Source organism: Malus sylvestris, chromosome 15, assembly GCF_916048215.2.
Source record: "Malus sylvestris chromosome 15, drMalSylv7.2, whole genome shotgun sequence".
Taxonomy (NCBI): domain Eukaryota; kingdom Viridiplantae; phylum Streptophyta; class Magnoliopsida; order Rosales; family Rosaceae; genus Malus; species Malus sylvestris.
In genome coordinates, this window is record NC_062274.1 from 19,157,176 (window position 1) to 19,173,739 (window position 16,564).

The 16,564-nt window shown below is 37.4% G+C and overlaps 3 protein-coding genes across 3 annotated transcripts; all 3 read left to right on the plus strand.

Annotated features, from left to right (window-relative positions):
• Positions 1–864: 864 nt before the first annotated feature.
• On the plus strand, positions 865–1,467 carry LOC126602763 (uncharacterized). Its single transcript, XM_050269639.1, has one exon. The coding sequence runs from the start codon at positions 865–867 to the stop codon at positions 1,465–1,467; it is 603 nt and encodes a 200-aa protein (XP_050125596.1).
• A 75-nt stretch (positions 1,468–1,542) lies between these two features.
• On the plus strand, positions 1,543–2,886 carry LOC126602764 (uncharacterized). Its single transcript, XM_050269640.1, has 2 exons — positions 1,543–2,297; positions 2,835–2,886. Exons 1-2 carry the CDS (start codon positions 1,543–1,545, stop codon positions 2,884–2,886), a joined length of 807 nt encoding a protein of 268 aa, XP_050125597.1.
• A 775-nt stretch (positions 2,887–3,661) lies between these two features.
• LOC126602123 (uncharacterized) lies at positions 3,662–4,723 on the plus strand. Its single transcript, XM_050268950.1, has one exon. The coding sequence runs from the start codon at positions 3,735–3,737 to the stop codon at positions 4,608–4,610; it is 876 nt and encodes a 291-aa protein (XP_050124907.1). The 5' UTR covers positions 3,662–3,734; the 3' UTR covers positions 4,611–4,723.
• Positions 4,724–16,564: the final 11,841 nt, after the last annotated feature.

Sequence of the window (16,564 nt, forward strand, 5' to 3'; positions counted from 1 at the left end):
ACTAAAGAAAAATGGGTACATCATAAATAAATTAGGGTACAAATAAAAGATTAAAAATTATGAGTACAAATGAATTTTTAAAAATATAGGTGCTAAAAGAAATTAATAAATGGGTACAAAATAAAACTAAAAAGAAAATACTACAAATTTTAAAAAAAAATGTTGCAAATTAAAAGTGGGTAGAAACTAAAAATATAAATATATGGTACAAAGTTTAGGCATAAAACATAAATATACCATATGTAATTTTTCTATCATTGATTAAATATACAATGTCACGTGATAGTATACACATGGGTACAAACACAAATAAAACTTTAAAAAATATGGGCACAAAAAGAAACTAATATATGGGTACAAATTAAAAATGAAAAGAAAATTGGTACAAATTAAAAAAATATTTGCAAATTAAAAATTGGTACAAACTAAAAATAAAAATATATGATAAAAAATTTAACCATAAATATAAATATACTAATTGTAACATTTTTAACACTAAAGGAATATATTTAAAAATAAAAATATTTTATTATTCAAATAATTAATGATGTTATTAATACCAAGGACCTTGATCAAAAATTGAAAATGAATAGGATTTTAATCAATGGAGTAACAAAAAGAAGGATGTGAACCTAATTTTCCCATATATATATATACATATATATATACAGGCCCTTTATGCAAAGGGATCCCCATTTTTTTCAAAAAATGGGGATTAGGTGTGGGGCTCACTTCACATCGAACTTCAACGATCCGAACCGTCTATTTTGTAAGTCTCAATTCATAGATCATTCTTGCAAAAATTCAATTTAATCCGAAACCATTTCTTTGAAATCGAGCAATAGGGGTAATTACATAGAGCTTATGCAATTTCTTGCCGATCATAATGAGAAAGTTAGAAAGGTTGTGTTTGAGAATGCTCCCAAGAATCTCAAGTATACTTCTTCCGATATTCAAAAGGATCTTGTTCGTGCTTGTGCTATTGAAACTATTAATGCAATCACTAAAGATATGGAAGGTACATTTTTTTCTCTTTTGGTTGATGGATCACGTGATGCTTCCAATAAAGAGCAAATGGCGGTGGTATTGCGTTATGTGAACAAAAAAGGAGAAGCAATTGAAAAGTTTTTGGGTGTTCAACATGTCTCCTCTACAACTAGTAGCTCACTTGAAGAGGCTATTGAGAGATTGTTTGCTACAACAAATTTGAGTATGTCCAAGTTACGAGGACAAGGCTATGATGGAGCTAGTAATATGAGAGGTGAGTTAAATGGTCTTAAAGCAAAGATTTTGAACAAATATCCTCAAGCATTTTATATTCATTGTTTTGCACACCAACTCCAACTAGCTCTTGTATTTGTGGCAAAGGAAAATGAGGATGTTGCCAATTTCTTTATCAATGCTAATAGATTGGTGAATCTTATTGGATCTTCGTGCAAGCGTCGTGATGCATTGAGAGAGAAATAACAAGAACAAATTCAAAAAGCTCTTCATCTTGGTAATCTTGAAACGGGTAAAGGGTTAAATCAAGAAAGTAGCCTCATGCGTCCATGTGATACACGGTGGAACTCGCATTATGGTACTATAGTTAGTATTATTGTTATATTTGAAGCCGTGGTGGAGGTGGTTGAATGGATTAAAAGTGATCACAACCAAGATAATCTCGGTGAAGCTACTGGGTTATTCAAAGACATACAAACTTTTGATTTTGTGTTTCACCTTTTCTTGATGAGACTTATATTGGGAATTACAAATGAGTTATCACAAGCATTGCAAAAGAAAGATCAAGATATTGTGAATGCGATGGCGTTAGTGGAAGTATGCAAGCAAAGACTACAATCCTTGAAAGATGATGACTTTGGGGACTTGTTGCATGATGTAGAAAAGTTTTGTGAGGAGCATGATATTGTCATTCCTAACATGGAGGATTTGCATTTCGTACCTGGAAAATCAAGGCGTAAAGCTCCAAAAATCACAAACTTCCATTACTATCGTGTAGACCTCTATTTTCAAGTCCTTGATATGCAACTAAAGGAATTGAATGATCGCTTCAATGAGGTAAACACCGAGTTGCTTCTTTGTATGGCATGTTTGAGTCCAGTGAATAATTTTGCATCTTTTGACAAAGAAAAAATTGTTCGTTTAGCCCAACTTTATCCTCAAGATTTTGATTGTATGGACCTCATGAATCTTCCAATTCAACTTGACAATTACATTCAAGATATGAAGATGCATAGTGAGTTTTCATCATTGAGAGGAATCAGTGATCTTGCAAAAGAGTTAGTGAAGATTGGGAGGTGTGAAAGTTATATGTTAGTGTATAAGCTTCTTACATTGGCTTTGGTGTTACCGGTTGCAACCGCTTCGGTGGAGAGAGCTTTTTCTGCTATGAAGATTGTGAAAACACCATTGCGTAATAAAATGGGAGATCAATGGTTGAGTGATAGCATGGTTGTTTACATTGAGAGAGATATATTTGCTTTTATTGATAATGAGCCTATTATGCGACGTTTTCATGACATGAAACCTCGTCGACAACAAATGTAATTTGTTTTTATTGATTAATTATGGAAGACATTATTATATACAAAGATTTAGTTGTTGTTATTTTTTTTTAACCTTGCACTGTTTTAAATTCGCCCCTCCTCCCGAGAAATCCTGGTTTCGCCACTGCTTGTATAAGACAAACCACACCATTAATATCTTTAGGAAAACTAATAAAAATGGTTTGAAAACTTTGAGTTTTAATGATAAAAACAAAATAAAGGGTAAAATGAATAGAACCAAGTTTGACTTTTTAATGTAAAAATGTGATTTTTCGTTAAAATAAACAGTACCTCAAACTTTCCGTTAAAACTCCCATCAATATCTTCGGTGGACTACTGAACGTACTCAAGCCAACAGTTTGCATAATACACCTTGGATTCTATTAAAAATCATTCCCCCGCAGTCATCACCCATCTTAAATGCAATTATGCAAAGTTAATTTCAATAGGAAAAATTACTCACTGTCTCCAATGATTTTTCCGACCCAAGGAAAAAGACTCTCCAATAATTAGGTGATGTGACTCAACTGAGAGAGCCAAACAGATATCTCCATCTGCCCATTCTAAGGTAAACTTTTATGAGGGAATCTACATAAATAATTTGGTGAGATAACTCAAATGTGAGAACCAAGCAGAGAGCACCACATGTCTCCAAGGTCCACACGTCGACTTCTAGTGTGGTCATGACTTTATACACACATGAAACGTTTACCAAAATATAATAGTCTAACTCTTGCATACAATAATATGTTACATATCTTATCTTATTTATATATCTACGCATTTTGGTGTTGGATCTTCCCCAAAATTGAGTAAATCCAGACAAAGCCAAAGATCGGAGGACTGGCCTTCCACAGTTCAATAAATGAAAAGTGAAGGGCAATGTGGCACAAGGGAAGGCAAAGTTGGTGATGGCCCGTGAGGCTTTTGCCACAAATAATTGAGGCCTCAAATTATTGAAGCAATAATGTTACCCAAATTGGTGACAAAGGAACATGCTCTCCACATTAACCTCACAAGCTCTCCACATTAACCTCACAAGTCTTGTCACTCTCATCTTTGATCTCTCTATATATAAACATATTCCAAGATATAGTAAGACTAAAACCCTCAAACTTGAGCTCTAGTGAAACATAAAGAACAGCTTCAACTTTGAGGTTATTTGTTGAACACAAACGAAAATCAACCATGGATGCCAAGTACGAAGTCAGATCAATCAGCCTACCCTCAAGATCACACCCAACCACTATTAGAGTTGAAGAAGAGCTGAGTAAGCGCCAAACATCTTCAGCTTCTGCTTCAATATGTAAAGTTCTATGTGGACTAGAGGAGTTGTATGATTGTGTGGATGATCTTTTACCGATGGCATCAACCCAACAACTCATTTCTCAATACCAACAAGGGAAGTGTATGGATGAGTTGTTGGATGGATCACTCAGGCTCTTGGACCTATGTGGCATCACAAGGGACGCCATGTCACAAATCAAGGAACATGTTAGAGACCTTCAATCTACTCTTAGGAGGAGAAATGGAGACTCAAACATAGAAAGCAGCATTGCAAATTACAATTGCTTCAGAAAGAAGATGAAGAAGGATGCCAAGAAATTGATCACATCATTGAAGCAAGTAAACAACAAAGCACCACAACTTATGGTGCATGATCAGCGTGCTCCTGCAGTGGTTCGAGTTCTTAGAGAAGTTTTTGGTAAGAATATGTCTATCTTTCAATCCCTATTGGTCTTCTTCGCAGTTCCAGTTTCAAAGCAAATGTTAAACAAGTGGTGTCTGATATCAAAGTTAATGCACAAGGGAGTGATAGCATGTGAAGATCAGAAGGAGGACATTCATGGCCATGAGTTGGATGGTGTTGATGCTGCTCTCTACTCTCTATGCAAATCTTCATCAGCTCCTGCGGAAGGTGCTAATGTTGAGAAGATTCAAAATGCACATAAAAAATTGGAGACTTTGGAAGTCACCGTTGAAGGCCTTGAGAAGGGTTTGGAGAGCATTTTTAGGCGCTTGATTAAAATAAGAGCTTCTCTTTTGAACATAATCTCACAATGATGTGCTCTCAAAGGCCACATTTTGTTAGGATTTCCTTCGGGATTATAATTTTCTTGATACATTTGTAACATGTATAGCCATACAATGAAATACAATTGACACCTTGAATCGCATCAAGATATTTCTTTTCTTTATCTTTTAAGTAATCCTCTTGTGATTTGCATCCCAAGGGCACCAATATCGCAAACCCTAAACAACTTAAGTCATCTTCAACCGAAGGGTCAAGAGGGCCAAGGGCCGAAAATAGCCCTAAAACCGTCTCCAACCGAGGGCCAGGCCAAAGGGCTAGTAGGCCCCACTGGACAAAAAAGGGCCAATCGGCCGACCCAAACCAGCCAGCCAGCCCTGGGTCGAGCTGAAATTCAAATTTGCAACGGCTAGCTGCTGACGTCAGCTAGTCATTATATCAAAATTTGTTTTAAACATTGTAAAAATTCTTTTTTTTTTCCCTATAACCTTCTAAACCATTAAACATTACATAACATTAAGTAACATGAAATAACATTAAATAACATTAAACAACATAAAAATAAAACATTTAACAACATGAAACTTAAAAAAACATTTTTAAAAACATTTATCAACATAAAACTTAAAAATTGTACACCAAGTTGGGGTTGAAGTAGTTGTTCATCAGATTGGCAGGCGTCGTCGCTCTGTTTTGTGGTTTGTAAGAGTGACCAGCAACAGAGCCACCTCATTGAGTGTATCAAAACCGTCATCGCTCTGTTTTGTGTTTTGTTGGCTAAAACAACACGACTGCAGCCATGGTTGCTGCTCTGTTTTGCGTGTTGCACCATGCTTCATCTTCTTCATCTAACTCCTCATCTTCTCGTCTCATCTACGCCCATTTTTCTTCCAATTTGGAATTGGATGAGGACCCCCAATTGGAATTCATTGGAAACTTGAATTGAAATAGAATGAATTCAAAGGTGTGTGAATTATAACCCAATATCCACCTTATTTATAGCAAAAAAAAAAAAAATTCAAATCCAACAGCTAGCTGACATCATGCTGACATCACTTAGCAATTGGATTTGAATTTAAGTTGTAGTTTTGAAATAATAAATTATGTTTGACCCTATGATTTTTTTGTGACATGGCTAAAACGAGTCATATGTCCCTTTGGCTCTTGGTTGGAGATGGTAAGAAATATGGTCATGCACTGATCATTAAAATATTAATTTCTTGGAGGGCCAGAAGGCTAAAACGAGCCCTCTGGCCAGCCTTCTGTTAGAGATGGCCTTACAAGGCTAGTGAAACCTAGATAGCCTACTAAATCCTCTTATGATTTCTACTTATTTATTTATAAAAGTTATTATTTTTTTAAGTTATTAATTGTAAGAGTATATTTATCTTTTTATAGTCATATTAGAAGGAGTTTTGTGAAAGTGAATTAAAACCTCAAGAGGTATTAGTGCAATGTTTCAAACTTGAAGGGGTTTTGTGAAAACTCAAAAAACCTCATAGGGTGTTAATCTACCCATCGGGAAATTTAGAAAAATAACCAAAATTTGTATCACATATAGAATTATAGCCACCTTTTAAATTTATAATAATTATAACAAAAATTGATGTAAAAGTGCCAATATACTCTTAATGCCTAAAAATTCCCTCATTTGCTCTTAACTGTGAAAAAACCAATGGCATTCCTTTTGCAGAAATTGGATTCCAAATTTTGGAATTTGGATGGCCAGGGGTGGATTGGATAACGTTTCATTTTTGGGAATTTGCAAGCAATCTTTAGCTATCCAAATGAAAAGCATCATCATATTTCACGTTTGGATTTTCTAGATATTACAATTGATGGTTTGATATAGACAGTGTTGGAGAAAGAGACAGAGAATAGTGAGAAGAAGCAAATGGGGGGAGGAAGGAATGGAGGCAAACAAGAATAAGTTCATAGAGGAATGGCGATCTGCTAAAGAAACTCTCCGGTACAACTTCTGCTGGACTCGCCGCAACTTGGTTCAATTGCATCTGGGTAAAGAGTAGTATGGTGGTAATTTTTTAACAATTCAGTTGTTAAAGAGATGGACACTAGAGGTAGGAGGAGAAGAGAAGTTTTAACCTAAGGGTAATTAAGTATTTATCACTTCAATTTTGGTTAATTTCATAAAAATTAGAAAAGATAAGCTATATTTCATTAGATGGTTCTCAAAATGGTTATATTTCTAAATTTCCCAAACCCATCCCTTAAAAAATAAGAAAACCCTAAGGTAATCTTTTTTGTTTCCTTAATGGAATAGGAAAACCCTGTCCTATCCATTAACAAAAGAAAAAGAAAGAGGGTAAAACCTTAAAGCAGTCTTTGCGGTTTTCTTGTTCTATTTCTTTCTTCTTGCCTTTTATCCCTTCTCCACCGGTTTTCTTTATTTTCTTTTGCTCTACCAGGGAGATAACATGGATAATGATGAAATAGTGTTGGGCCTGCTGAGAATGGATAAACCAAGTTGAAATGCCACTAATTTTTGTAGGTAATGATTCCTCAGGGGTTAGTGGACTTTCAACCCAAAAGAGCACTAATTCAACCGAACCCCTCTAGAAGTAAGATTGTTGAAGGATCAAACTCAAACGTGGCTCGGTTGAGTCCTATTGAATTAAAATTTGGGAACTTTAACGAAAAGCACCCGGTACTGTTCACTTTAACAAAAAACCACATTTTAACACTAAAAAGTCAATCCTGGTACTATTCACTTTACCCTTTATTTTGTCCTTATCATTAAAACTCAAAGTTTTTAAGCCCTTTTCATTAGTTTTCCTTTAAAATTTCCAAGGATCAGATGAGTTCTGATGAGATGCGTATTCTAAGGATTAGAATTCATGCTTGATCAAATAAGGGTGAATCAAGTGCATAAAAGGATTAGGTCAGAATTCTTGTTCAAATCAAAGAGGCTGAAACTGGATAAAGATTTAATTTTGGCTAAGGAAGGGATAAAGGGATAAAGGGATAAAGAGATAAAGAGGGAATATCTAGGTAAATGTCGAGTAGGCATAGTCCTATCATGACTCTATACCTTAGCAGACATGTTTATCACAAACTACATCCCTATAAATAAAAGAGGTTCTGCAATGTGGAAAGCCCATTCAACTCAACAAACAACTCAAATGCTCTATGCGAAACTCTTTTTACACCCTTGAGAAAATACTAACTATCCTAACCATCCCGTTAACAAATCTTTAGTTTGGATAAGTAAACAGCACTAGAGCCATATAATCAAACAACATAGAAGCACTTTCAGTTTGGACAAGTAAACAACATTGATTATGGTTGTTTGGAGAATATTAGAAAAGGGGAAATATGAACTACCTTGGTGCTTCCTTGTCTGCCAACATCACCAACATTATATATAACACAGTTCCAAGTATAATTTAGTGATACACTGCAATTCGTCGTTAAAGTAGTGGCGATTTGCCAATTTGGGAATTATATATAAAGATAAAACATCAATCTTAATATTATGAAATTATAAGTTATTGAAAGCCGGTGATTAGTTGCTTGTAATATAGTACATCGAACGATGTTTGAATTGACTACTGATAGGATTGAGGAGCAACTTGACAAATAAAGCTCAAAACAGCAATTCAACCTTTGCATATTTGAGCTCTGGGTTTCAATTTGGGCCAATTTCTATTGTTTAATAGGTTAAAACTATGTTTTGAGTTTTGAGATGGTTATATTTTGAAAGAGATCTTAGTTGACAGACCAAAGAGTAATTAAAAGCATTTTAGTTTTTGTATTGAGGTCATTTTCATTAAGGATTATGTCACTTTTAACCTGAAATGTGTAAAGTCCGATTTTAGTAAGAGGGCAATATGCTAGTCATCAACACGGATAAGTACTTGTAGCCGTGGAGCGAGATGCATTTAGTCCTTTGACAACGAATCCCTTCCACCTAATCTTCATTCATCATCAAACAATTCGGGTCCTTGAAATCTGATCCAATGGCTAAAAACACGGGCCCACTCTAAAAGTTATAATAACTTTAGCCGTTTGATCAAATTTCAAGGATTCGGATTGTTTGATAAGGAGAATTAGGTGCAAGAGATTCAGAGAGGATCTCTTTCCCCTTGACAAAGCTTTTTATGGAGCCCACACAGACTTCCTATCTCTTTATGGAGCCCAAATAGACTTTCAATTGTAGGAACCATTTTGATGTTACAGGTCAATTTCAATGATCATTTGTGAGAAAAAAAATGACTTATGGAACCCATTTATATGTCACGTCAATACTTAACAGAATTGTGATAGAATAACCACATTGATTTGGGACACCTATTTTCAGGGACTACATTGATTGATTTTCAATTTCAAAGACCATCTTGATGGTGAGAGTCAATTTCAAAGACCATTTGTGATAAAAACCCAAAATATTAACGTATAACCCTACAATAGTCGGTAGTAATGCTGGAGAAGTTGGGGTGGAAATGATATAATTGAGACTACATGAGATAAAAGAGCATTATTTGGAGGCTTAAAATATAGCCCTCTACACTCTATTATCCTCCACTTCTGGAGATAGCCTAAAATTCTTATCCTATATTATTAATAAAAAAAACTTTTGAGTTTCGTCATATTATATATTATTGGTTATCGTAAGATTCCTTTGTTACTTGAGCTTGCTAGCTTACCAACACAAATTTTTAAGTAGTCAGTACACATGCTTCTGTGGTTCTTTGAAGAAGGACACACGATAACTCAAAGACAAGAGCATGAAAAAATTAACTGTAACATGAAAAATTATGTCAGAACTGAAACATAACCATTAGACAATTAGATATTGTACAACACAGAAATTGTGAGAAACAAAAATGGTAAATACTGATGAATCAAGGTTATGGGTGAGAATTTGAGAGGAATATCATCTTTGAATATATGATGTTGGGGAGGCAACAGCAGCAAGGCATGCCAATAAATGTTGTGCAGTATTGTTCGTAATGGATTGATGGAGAGCCAGAGCCTGTAGCAGTTCGCGTTTTCAAGAACATGCAGATGCATCATCCATCATATAATAATATACACACCACTCAGCTTATCGCATACTCCAACCTCCAATGCGGTTAAAAGAAAGTGTTTTTTGTCGTTTTAATATGTTGGCGAATAAAGCTGCAGGGGCCGGCATATATTCCCGATGAGAGTGAAGACGGGCCGGCATATACTTATATGAAAGAGCTCAATTCCTTCAATCTAATAATAATAAACTTTTTGTTCAAAAAAATAATAATCAAACTAATATTCCCTCTAAAAAGAAAATAATAGCCAAAGAATACATTTCAATCCAGATTGATTTTAATATATAATATAAGTTTTTTAGCAAAAAATAGTTTCTTAGATTGATAATGTTATCATCAAAACCCGTGATGCTTTTGCCCTAACCCAATACACCAAAGACAAGATTGTGATACACCTCATGCCAATTGTCATTCCTAAAGAAAATGCAAAGTATTCAAGCAATGTTGCCCAAATATGCGAATGTGACAAGGTAACGTAAGACCAAACAACTCAACTTGAGCTCTTTAAAAAAACAAAGAACAACCTCAACTTTGAGCATTTTGTCAAACCCTAAACCATGGCTGACAAGCACCATGTTATTATTAGAGATAATATTGTAACTGATAAAACTTAGAGAGTTGTTATATTTGTTTTATCTGTTTTAGATATTTAGGAAAACTGTTTTTCTGTTAGATAGGTGAGGTGTCATGTACAAGGCTTTATATGGTTTGTATATATACCATCAGTGTAATATTATTCAGAGTGAAATGAAATCACAATTAATATTTTACTCTCTCTCTACAATCTTCTCTCTCTCTAGATTTTAACATGGTATCACTCGCCTCTGTCTAAAGACTCTCTCCTCTCTCCTCTCCGATCCTCTTTGCTCTTCCCGCTTCTGCACCGACGAACAGTTCTTCGTCTTCTTCCTTTCTCAAACCCTAGATTTCACCCATGGCAACTCATTCCTCTGCTTCTGACTCTGAACTTCATCCCTCTCCGGTCACAAATATGTGCCCTAATCCTTCTCAATCGTTGATTTCTTCAATCACGATTCAGAATATTGGATCTCTGGTTCCCATCAAGCTCACCACCACGAACTATCTTACCTGGAGTGCTCTCTTCGCTCCAATTTTTCGCCGGTACAATCTCACTGGCATTGTTGATGGCTCGGTGGTTGCTCCGCCCAAATTTCTTCGCGATTCGACTGGAAATCGCACATCTACGGTGAATCCTGAATTCGTGACCTGGTACGAAAATGATCAAAATATCTTGATCTGGATCAACTCTACTCTCTCCGATTCGCTGATTCCTTACACAGTTGGTGTTTCATCTTCTCGGGAATTGTGGTCTAAACTTGAATCACGGCTTGCGTCGGCTTCGCAATCTCACATCCATGAACTTCGATCTCGTCTTCGTACTATCACAAAAGGGGATTCTACAGCTGCTGTTTATCTCCAGCAAATTGAAGAAATCGATGATGCTCTTGCCAGCGCCGGTGCTCCAGTTGAGGATTCTGAATTGATATCTGTAACGCTTCATGGATTACCTCCTGACTACGATTCATTCATTGATGCTATCCAATTTCGTCTTGGATCCACCACGATTGATGAATTACATGGACTTCTTCTTAGTAAGGAACTTCAACTCAACAGTCGCAAGAAAACCTCGTCAGCTTCTATCCAAGCTTTCAATGCATCCCCTGGCATTCTTCCTACACCACATGATCCGCCATTTTCTCAGGCGTATGTTGCTCAACATTTCACCAATTTTCATCACGGTCGTGGCTTGGATCGCACTTTCTCTCACTCCAAAAATTCCCAATCTCGAGGTACGGACAGGAACTTCTCCACCTACCAGAATAACAATCCGAGGAATAACTTCACTCGTCATAATAATCAACGGTATAATCGTGGTTCAAGATCTCATTTCACCAATTCTGGCCGACGGATCTCTTGTCAAATTTGCAAGCAGTTTGATCATGAAGCTGTAGACTGTCCTCATCGCCTGAATCCCAACTATGGCACGAAATCTCAGATGGCCTTATGTGCAAGTACATCCTCCCTAGCTCCCACTTGGCTTCTTGATTCTGGTGCGAGCTCGCACATGACTAACTCATATGCCAATCTGCAGAATCCTGAGTCCTACAATGGTCCTGAACAAGTATACATCGGTGATGGAAAATGTTTACCTATTCTCCACTTTGGCTCTTCAACTCTATCTACTTCTTCCCATAATTTTGATCTCAAGCATGTTTTACATGTGCCTGCACTCAAACAAGATTTGCTTTCTGCGAATAAATTCATTCTTGATAATTCGTGTTCTATTCATCTATATCCTTTTCACTTTACTGTGAAGGATCTTTCTACGGAGAAGACACTTTTTAACGGCCATGTGAAAGACGGATTTTATCCCTTTCATGCTTCTTCTCCGCTTGCTGATCATCCTCATGCCTTTGCAATGACATCTAAAGCTTCTCAAGATGTATGGCATCAGCGTCTCGGACATCCTTCTTTCAAAATAATGAATCAAATTGTTTCAAAGTCTTGTATTTCCATTTTTGATAGAATAAGCAAGTCACTGTGTTCAAGTTGTGCCTTGGGAAAGTGTTCCAAACTTTCTTTTCATACTGTTTCTTGTAATACACGGAAACCTCTGGAACTAGTACATACTGATGTATGGGGGCCCTCACCAACTATCTCTGTACATGGTTTTCGGTATTACATCATCTTTGTTGATGACTTTACCAAGTACTCTTGGTTATTTCCCCTTAAATACAAATCTGACGCATTTTCTATCTTTACTCAATTCAAGTCTATGATTGAAAATCTTTTGTCTACCAAGATTGTTACTTTAAGGTCCGACTCTGGTGGTGAATTTATCAGTACTCAGTTCTCTACTTTTCTAAGAGACCATGGCATATCTCATCAACTCAGTTGCCCTCACACTCCAGAACAAAATGGCTGTGCTGAGAGGAAGCACAGACACCTTGTCGAAACTGCACGCACTCTTCTTGCTGCTTCTAAAGTTCCACATATCTACTGGGTTGAAGCTTTCTCTACTGCCATCTACTTGATCAACAGAATGCTTACTGCACTCAAATGCTCCCCTTGGGAATCTCTTTTTCATCGATGTCCAGATTACTCTACTCTTCGGGTTTTTGGCTGTCAATGTTTTCCTTGGTTAAAGCCATACAATCATTCTAAGCTTGCTCCAACGAGCCAATCCTGTGTTTTTCTGGGATATAGCCTCCAACATAAAGGCTACAATTGTTTGGATGTTGCTACTAAGAAGCTGTACATTTCTCGCCATGTTATTTTCCATGAACATGTCTTTCCATTTCATCACATATCCACATCTCCAAGTCCTACTGTCCCAATACCCTCACCTTTACTCAGTCCCTCAATCCCATCCACCCTCACTTTTACCTCTCGCAGTTCTTCACCAACTTCATCCGTCACATCTCCATCTATATCCCACCCTATTCCTGATCCCACATCTATTTCCCCCCCTTTACCACCAAATCCACTACCCCCACCCCCACTTCCTCAACCTCTTTCTGCAACCAATGCTCACCCTATGCAAACCAGATCCAAATCTGGCATTTCCAAGCCTAAAGCTTATACAGCCACTAAACATCCAATCCCTCATTATCTCACTCAAGACTTTATCCCTTCTACCTATCTTCAAGCCTCCAAATGCCCACACTGGAGACAAGCCATGCTGGAGGAATTTAATGCCCTTCTCAATACTGGCACTTGGTCTCTAGTTCCTTCTCACCCTTCTCAGAACTTGGTAGGCTGCAAATGGGTGTTCAGAATCAAACGGAAACCTGATGGATCTATAGACCGGTTCAAAGCTCGTTTAGTTGCAAAGGGCTTCCATCAGCAACAAGGCCTCGACTACACAGAAACATTCAGTCCTGTAGCCAAACCGGTTACAATTCAATTGCTTCTTACCTTAGCATCCAAGTTCAACTGGTTTCTCAATCAACTTGATGTGAGTAATGCTTTTCTCCATGGCCATCTTTCTGAGTCCGTGTTTATGATTCAACCTCCAGGCTTTGAGGATCCTTTACAAGCTAATCATGTGTGCAAATTGCACAAATCTCTGTATGGTCTTAAGCAGGCTCCTCGCGCCTGGTATGAAAAATTGCACACAGCTTTATCCTCTCTTGGTTTTTTGGGATCTCAAAATGATCACTCTCTGTTTGTTAAACGGACTCATGATCTTGTCTTCATTTTGGTCTATGTGGATGACATCCTTGTCACTGGTCCCCATTCCCAAGCTTGCCGGGATACAATCTCTCAGCTTAGTGCTCTCTTTCCCATTAAAGACTTGGGTCCACTACATTTTTTCCTTGGCATTGAAGTAAAAAGGTCCTCCTCTGGCATCTTTATCTCTCAGCCCAAGTATATCTTGGATTTACTCAAGAGAGCACATATGGATGGTGCTAAACCATGTGCTACTCCTCTCTGTACTTCCTCTCTGGATCATACTTCTCCATTGTTGTCTAATCCTGCAGAGTATAGATCCTTGGTGGGTGGCCTGCAATATTTAACCTGGTCCAGACCTGACTTATCTTTTGCAGTCAATTTGGTATGTCAATTAATGCAGCAACCTAGAGAATCACATCTCCAAGCCGTCAAGCGAATCCTTAGGTATCTCAAAGGCACCATTGATCTTGGTCTCTGGTTTCCCAAGTGTTCCAAGCCCTTTAGCCTCACTGCTTTTTCAAATGCTGATTGGGCAGGTTGTCATTTGGATAGACGATCCACTGGTGGGTTTTGTGTTTTTCTGGGAGATTCCCTTATCAGTTGGAGCGCCAAGAAACAACCTACAGTGGCCCGCTCTTCCACTGAGGCTAAGTACAGATCCCTTGCAAATACTGCTGCAGAAATCACATGGATATGCAAATTGTTGGTTGATGTTGGCTTGGTTCTTCCCTGTCCTCCTACCCTATGGTGTGACAATATTTCTGCTATCTCTTTAGCCAAAAATCCCATTTTTCATGCAAGGACTAAACATGTGGAAATCGATTATCACTATATTAGGGAAAAAGTGTTGTCTCATGCTGTATCGGTTCAATTTGTTTGTTCACAGGACCAACTTGCTGATATCTGCACCAAATCCTTGCCTAAGGCCAAATTTCTCTTTCTCCGGGACAAACTTTCACTTCATCTACCTCAGTTCAGTTTGAGGGGGCATATTAGAGATAATCTTGTAACTGATAAAACTTAGAGAATTGTTATATTTGTTTTATCTGTTTTAGATATTTAGGAAAACTGTTTTCTGTTAGATAGGTGAGGTGTCATGTACAAGGCTTTATATGGTTTGTATATATACCATCAGTGTAATATTATTCAGAGTGAAATGAAATCACAATTAATATTTTACTCTCTCTCTACAATCTTCTCTCTCTCTAGATTTTAACAGTTATTAGATCAATCAGCTTGCCCTCAAGGTCTAACCCTACCACCACTCAATCTCCTTGTTCTCCCCAAGAAATTGTATTCATTGGGAAATGATGTTTATCTTTCACAATTACATACATTATGTGAAGACAACTTGTGACCATGTTTCTGATACTTCAAGGAATGAAAAAATAGCGCTCTGCTAGGGTTTTGTGGTTGCCACTATGACGGCTGCTCCAAATCTCCACCCTGGTCCTCGTTTGCCTACTATTGCTTGGAGTTTTTTAGGCAGCGATTCGGATGTTGCCACTGAGAAACCTGCTCCTTCCAAGCAATCGTTTGCCCAGTTGCTCAAACAACCTGTGGTTTCTTTATCTCAACTCCCCATTCCATGTGAAAATGGTGGTTATGTATCAATAAAGATTTCTTAAGATGCTTTTTCCAAGGGCTTGGATAGTTGCAAACAATCTTTGATTGGTCGTGTACTTTTACCTAAGGGTTCTACACCAATTCAAATGGTTGATCTTAGAATTAACCTTGAGACCATATGGGGTTTTAAGGCTTGTCATTTAATCCCTTTGGGGAAAGGTTTTCTCTTTGCGTTTTGACCACATCGAGGACATGAGACGAGTTTGGGCAGTTGGTACACTCAATCTTAATCTTGGATTATTTAGAATTTCCCAATGGTCCCTAAATTTCTCACCCTCCAAACAGAAGTCAACCCATGTGCAAGTTTGGATTCGTCTATATGATTTGGGATTGGAATATTGGGAACCTCAAACCTTAACGGAAATCGCACGAGAGTTAGAGTACCAATCTAATTGAACAGGGCGACAGCTTCTATGAATTTTGGTTTGTATGCTAGAATATTAGTGGATATTGACCTTTCTAAAAAGCCTCCCACTTCACTTATGGTTGAACATGATAGTGGAGAGGTTTTATTTATGGAAATAATATATGAAAAACTTCCTGATTTTTGCTCTGTTTGTGGAAATATTGGGTATCTGCATGTTACTTGTCGTCTTGCTGCAAGGGATATTAAACGTGGGCATGTAGTTGAGAAGGAAGGTGCAAGATCACGAATAGTGAAGTGCAATGAGAATAATCAGGATAACATTCAAGTTGAAACTGATATCCACAATCAACCAGAAGGTAAGGTTCGTGTTAATAATGTGTCCAACTCGAGTGTGAGAGGTTTGGATGATGGTGATGTTTTGCCCATACATGTTGTGGATGGTTTAGAAAATAATGGGACAACCTTTACATACGTTTCAGAAACTCCAGGTTCTCATGATCATGTGGTTAGTCAATTGGCTAAGGCTGGTTTGGTTAGTAAGAACTCCCACTCTAGTGCGAGAGGTTTGGATGATGCTTCTGCCTCACATTTTGTGGAAGGTTTAGTTGATGATAATGATACAACTTGTGACCATGTTTCTGATACTCCGATGGATACTTCCCTTATAGGTATTCAGTTAAACTCTTCTCTTGTGCTCCTTGAGATATGTAATGCTAATGACTCAGTTCAAGAGGCTAGTCCTCCCTCTTTA

What these genes read in the sequence shown, in the direction of transcription:
- LOC126602763 (XM_050269639.1), top strand. Translation starts at nt 865, where the DNA reads ATGCAATTTCTTGCCGATCATAATGAGAAAGTTAGAAAGGTTGTGTTT.
- LOC126602123 (XM_050268950.1), top strand. Translation starts at nt 3,735, where the DNA reads ATGGATGCCAAGTACGAAGTCAGATCAATCAGCCTACCCTCAAGATCA.
- LOC126602764 (XM_050269640.1), top strand. Translation starts at nt 1,543, where the DNA reads ATGCGTCCATGTGATACACGGTGGAACTCGCATTATGGTACTATAGTT. An exon ending in GAGTTAGTGAAGATTGGGAG is followed by an intron (nt 2,298 to 2,834) that starts GTGTGAAAGTTA and finishes TAAAATAAACAG; the next exon opens with TACCTCAAACTTTCCGTTAA.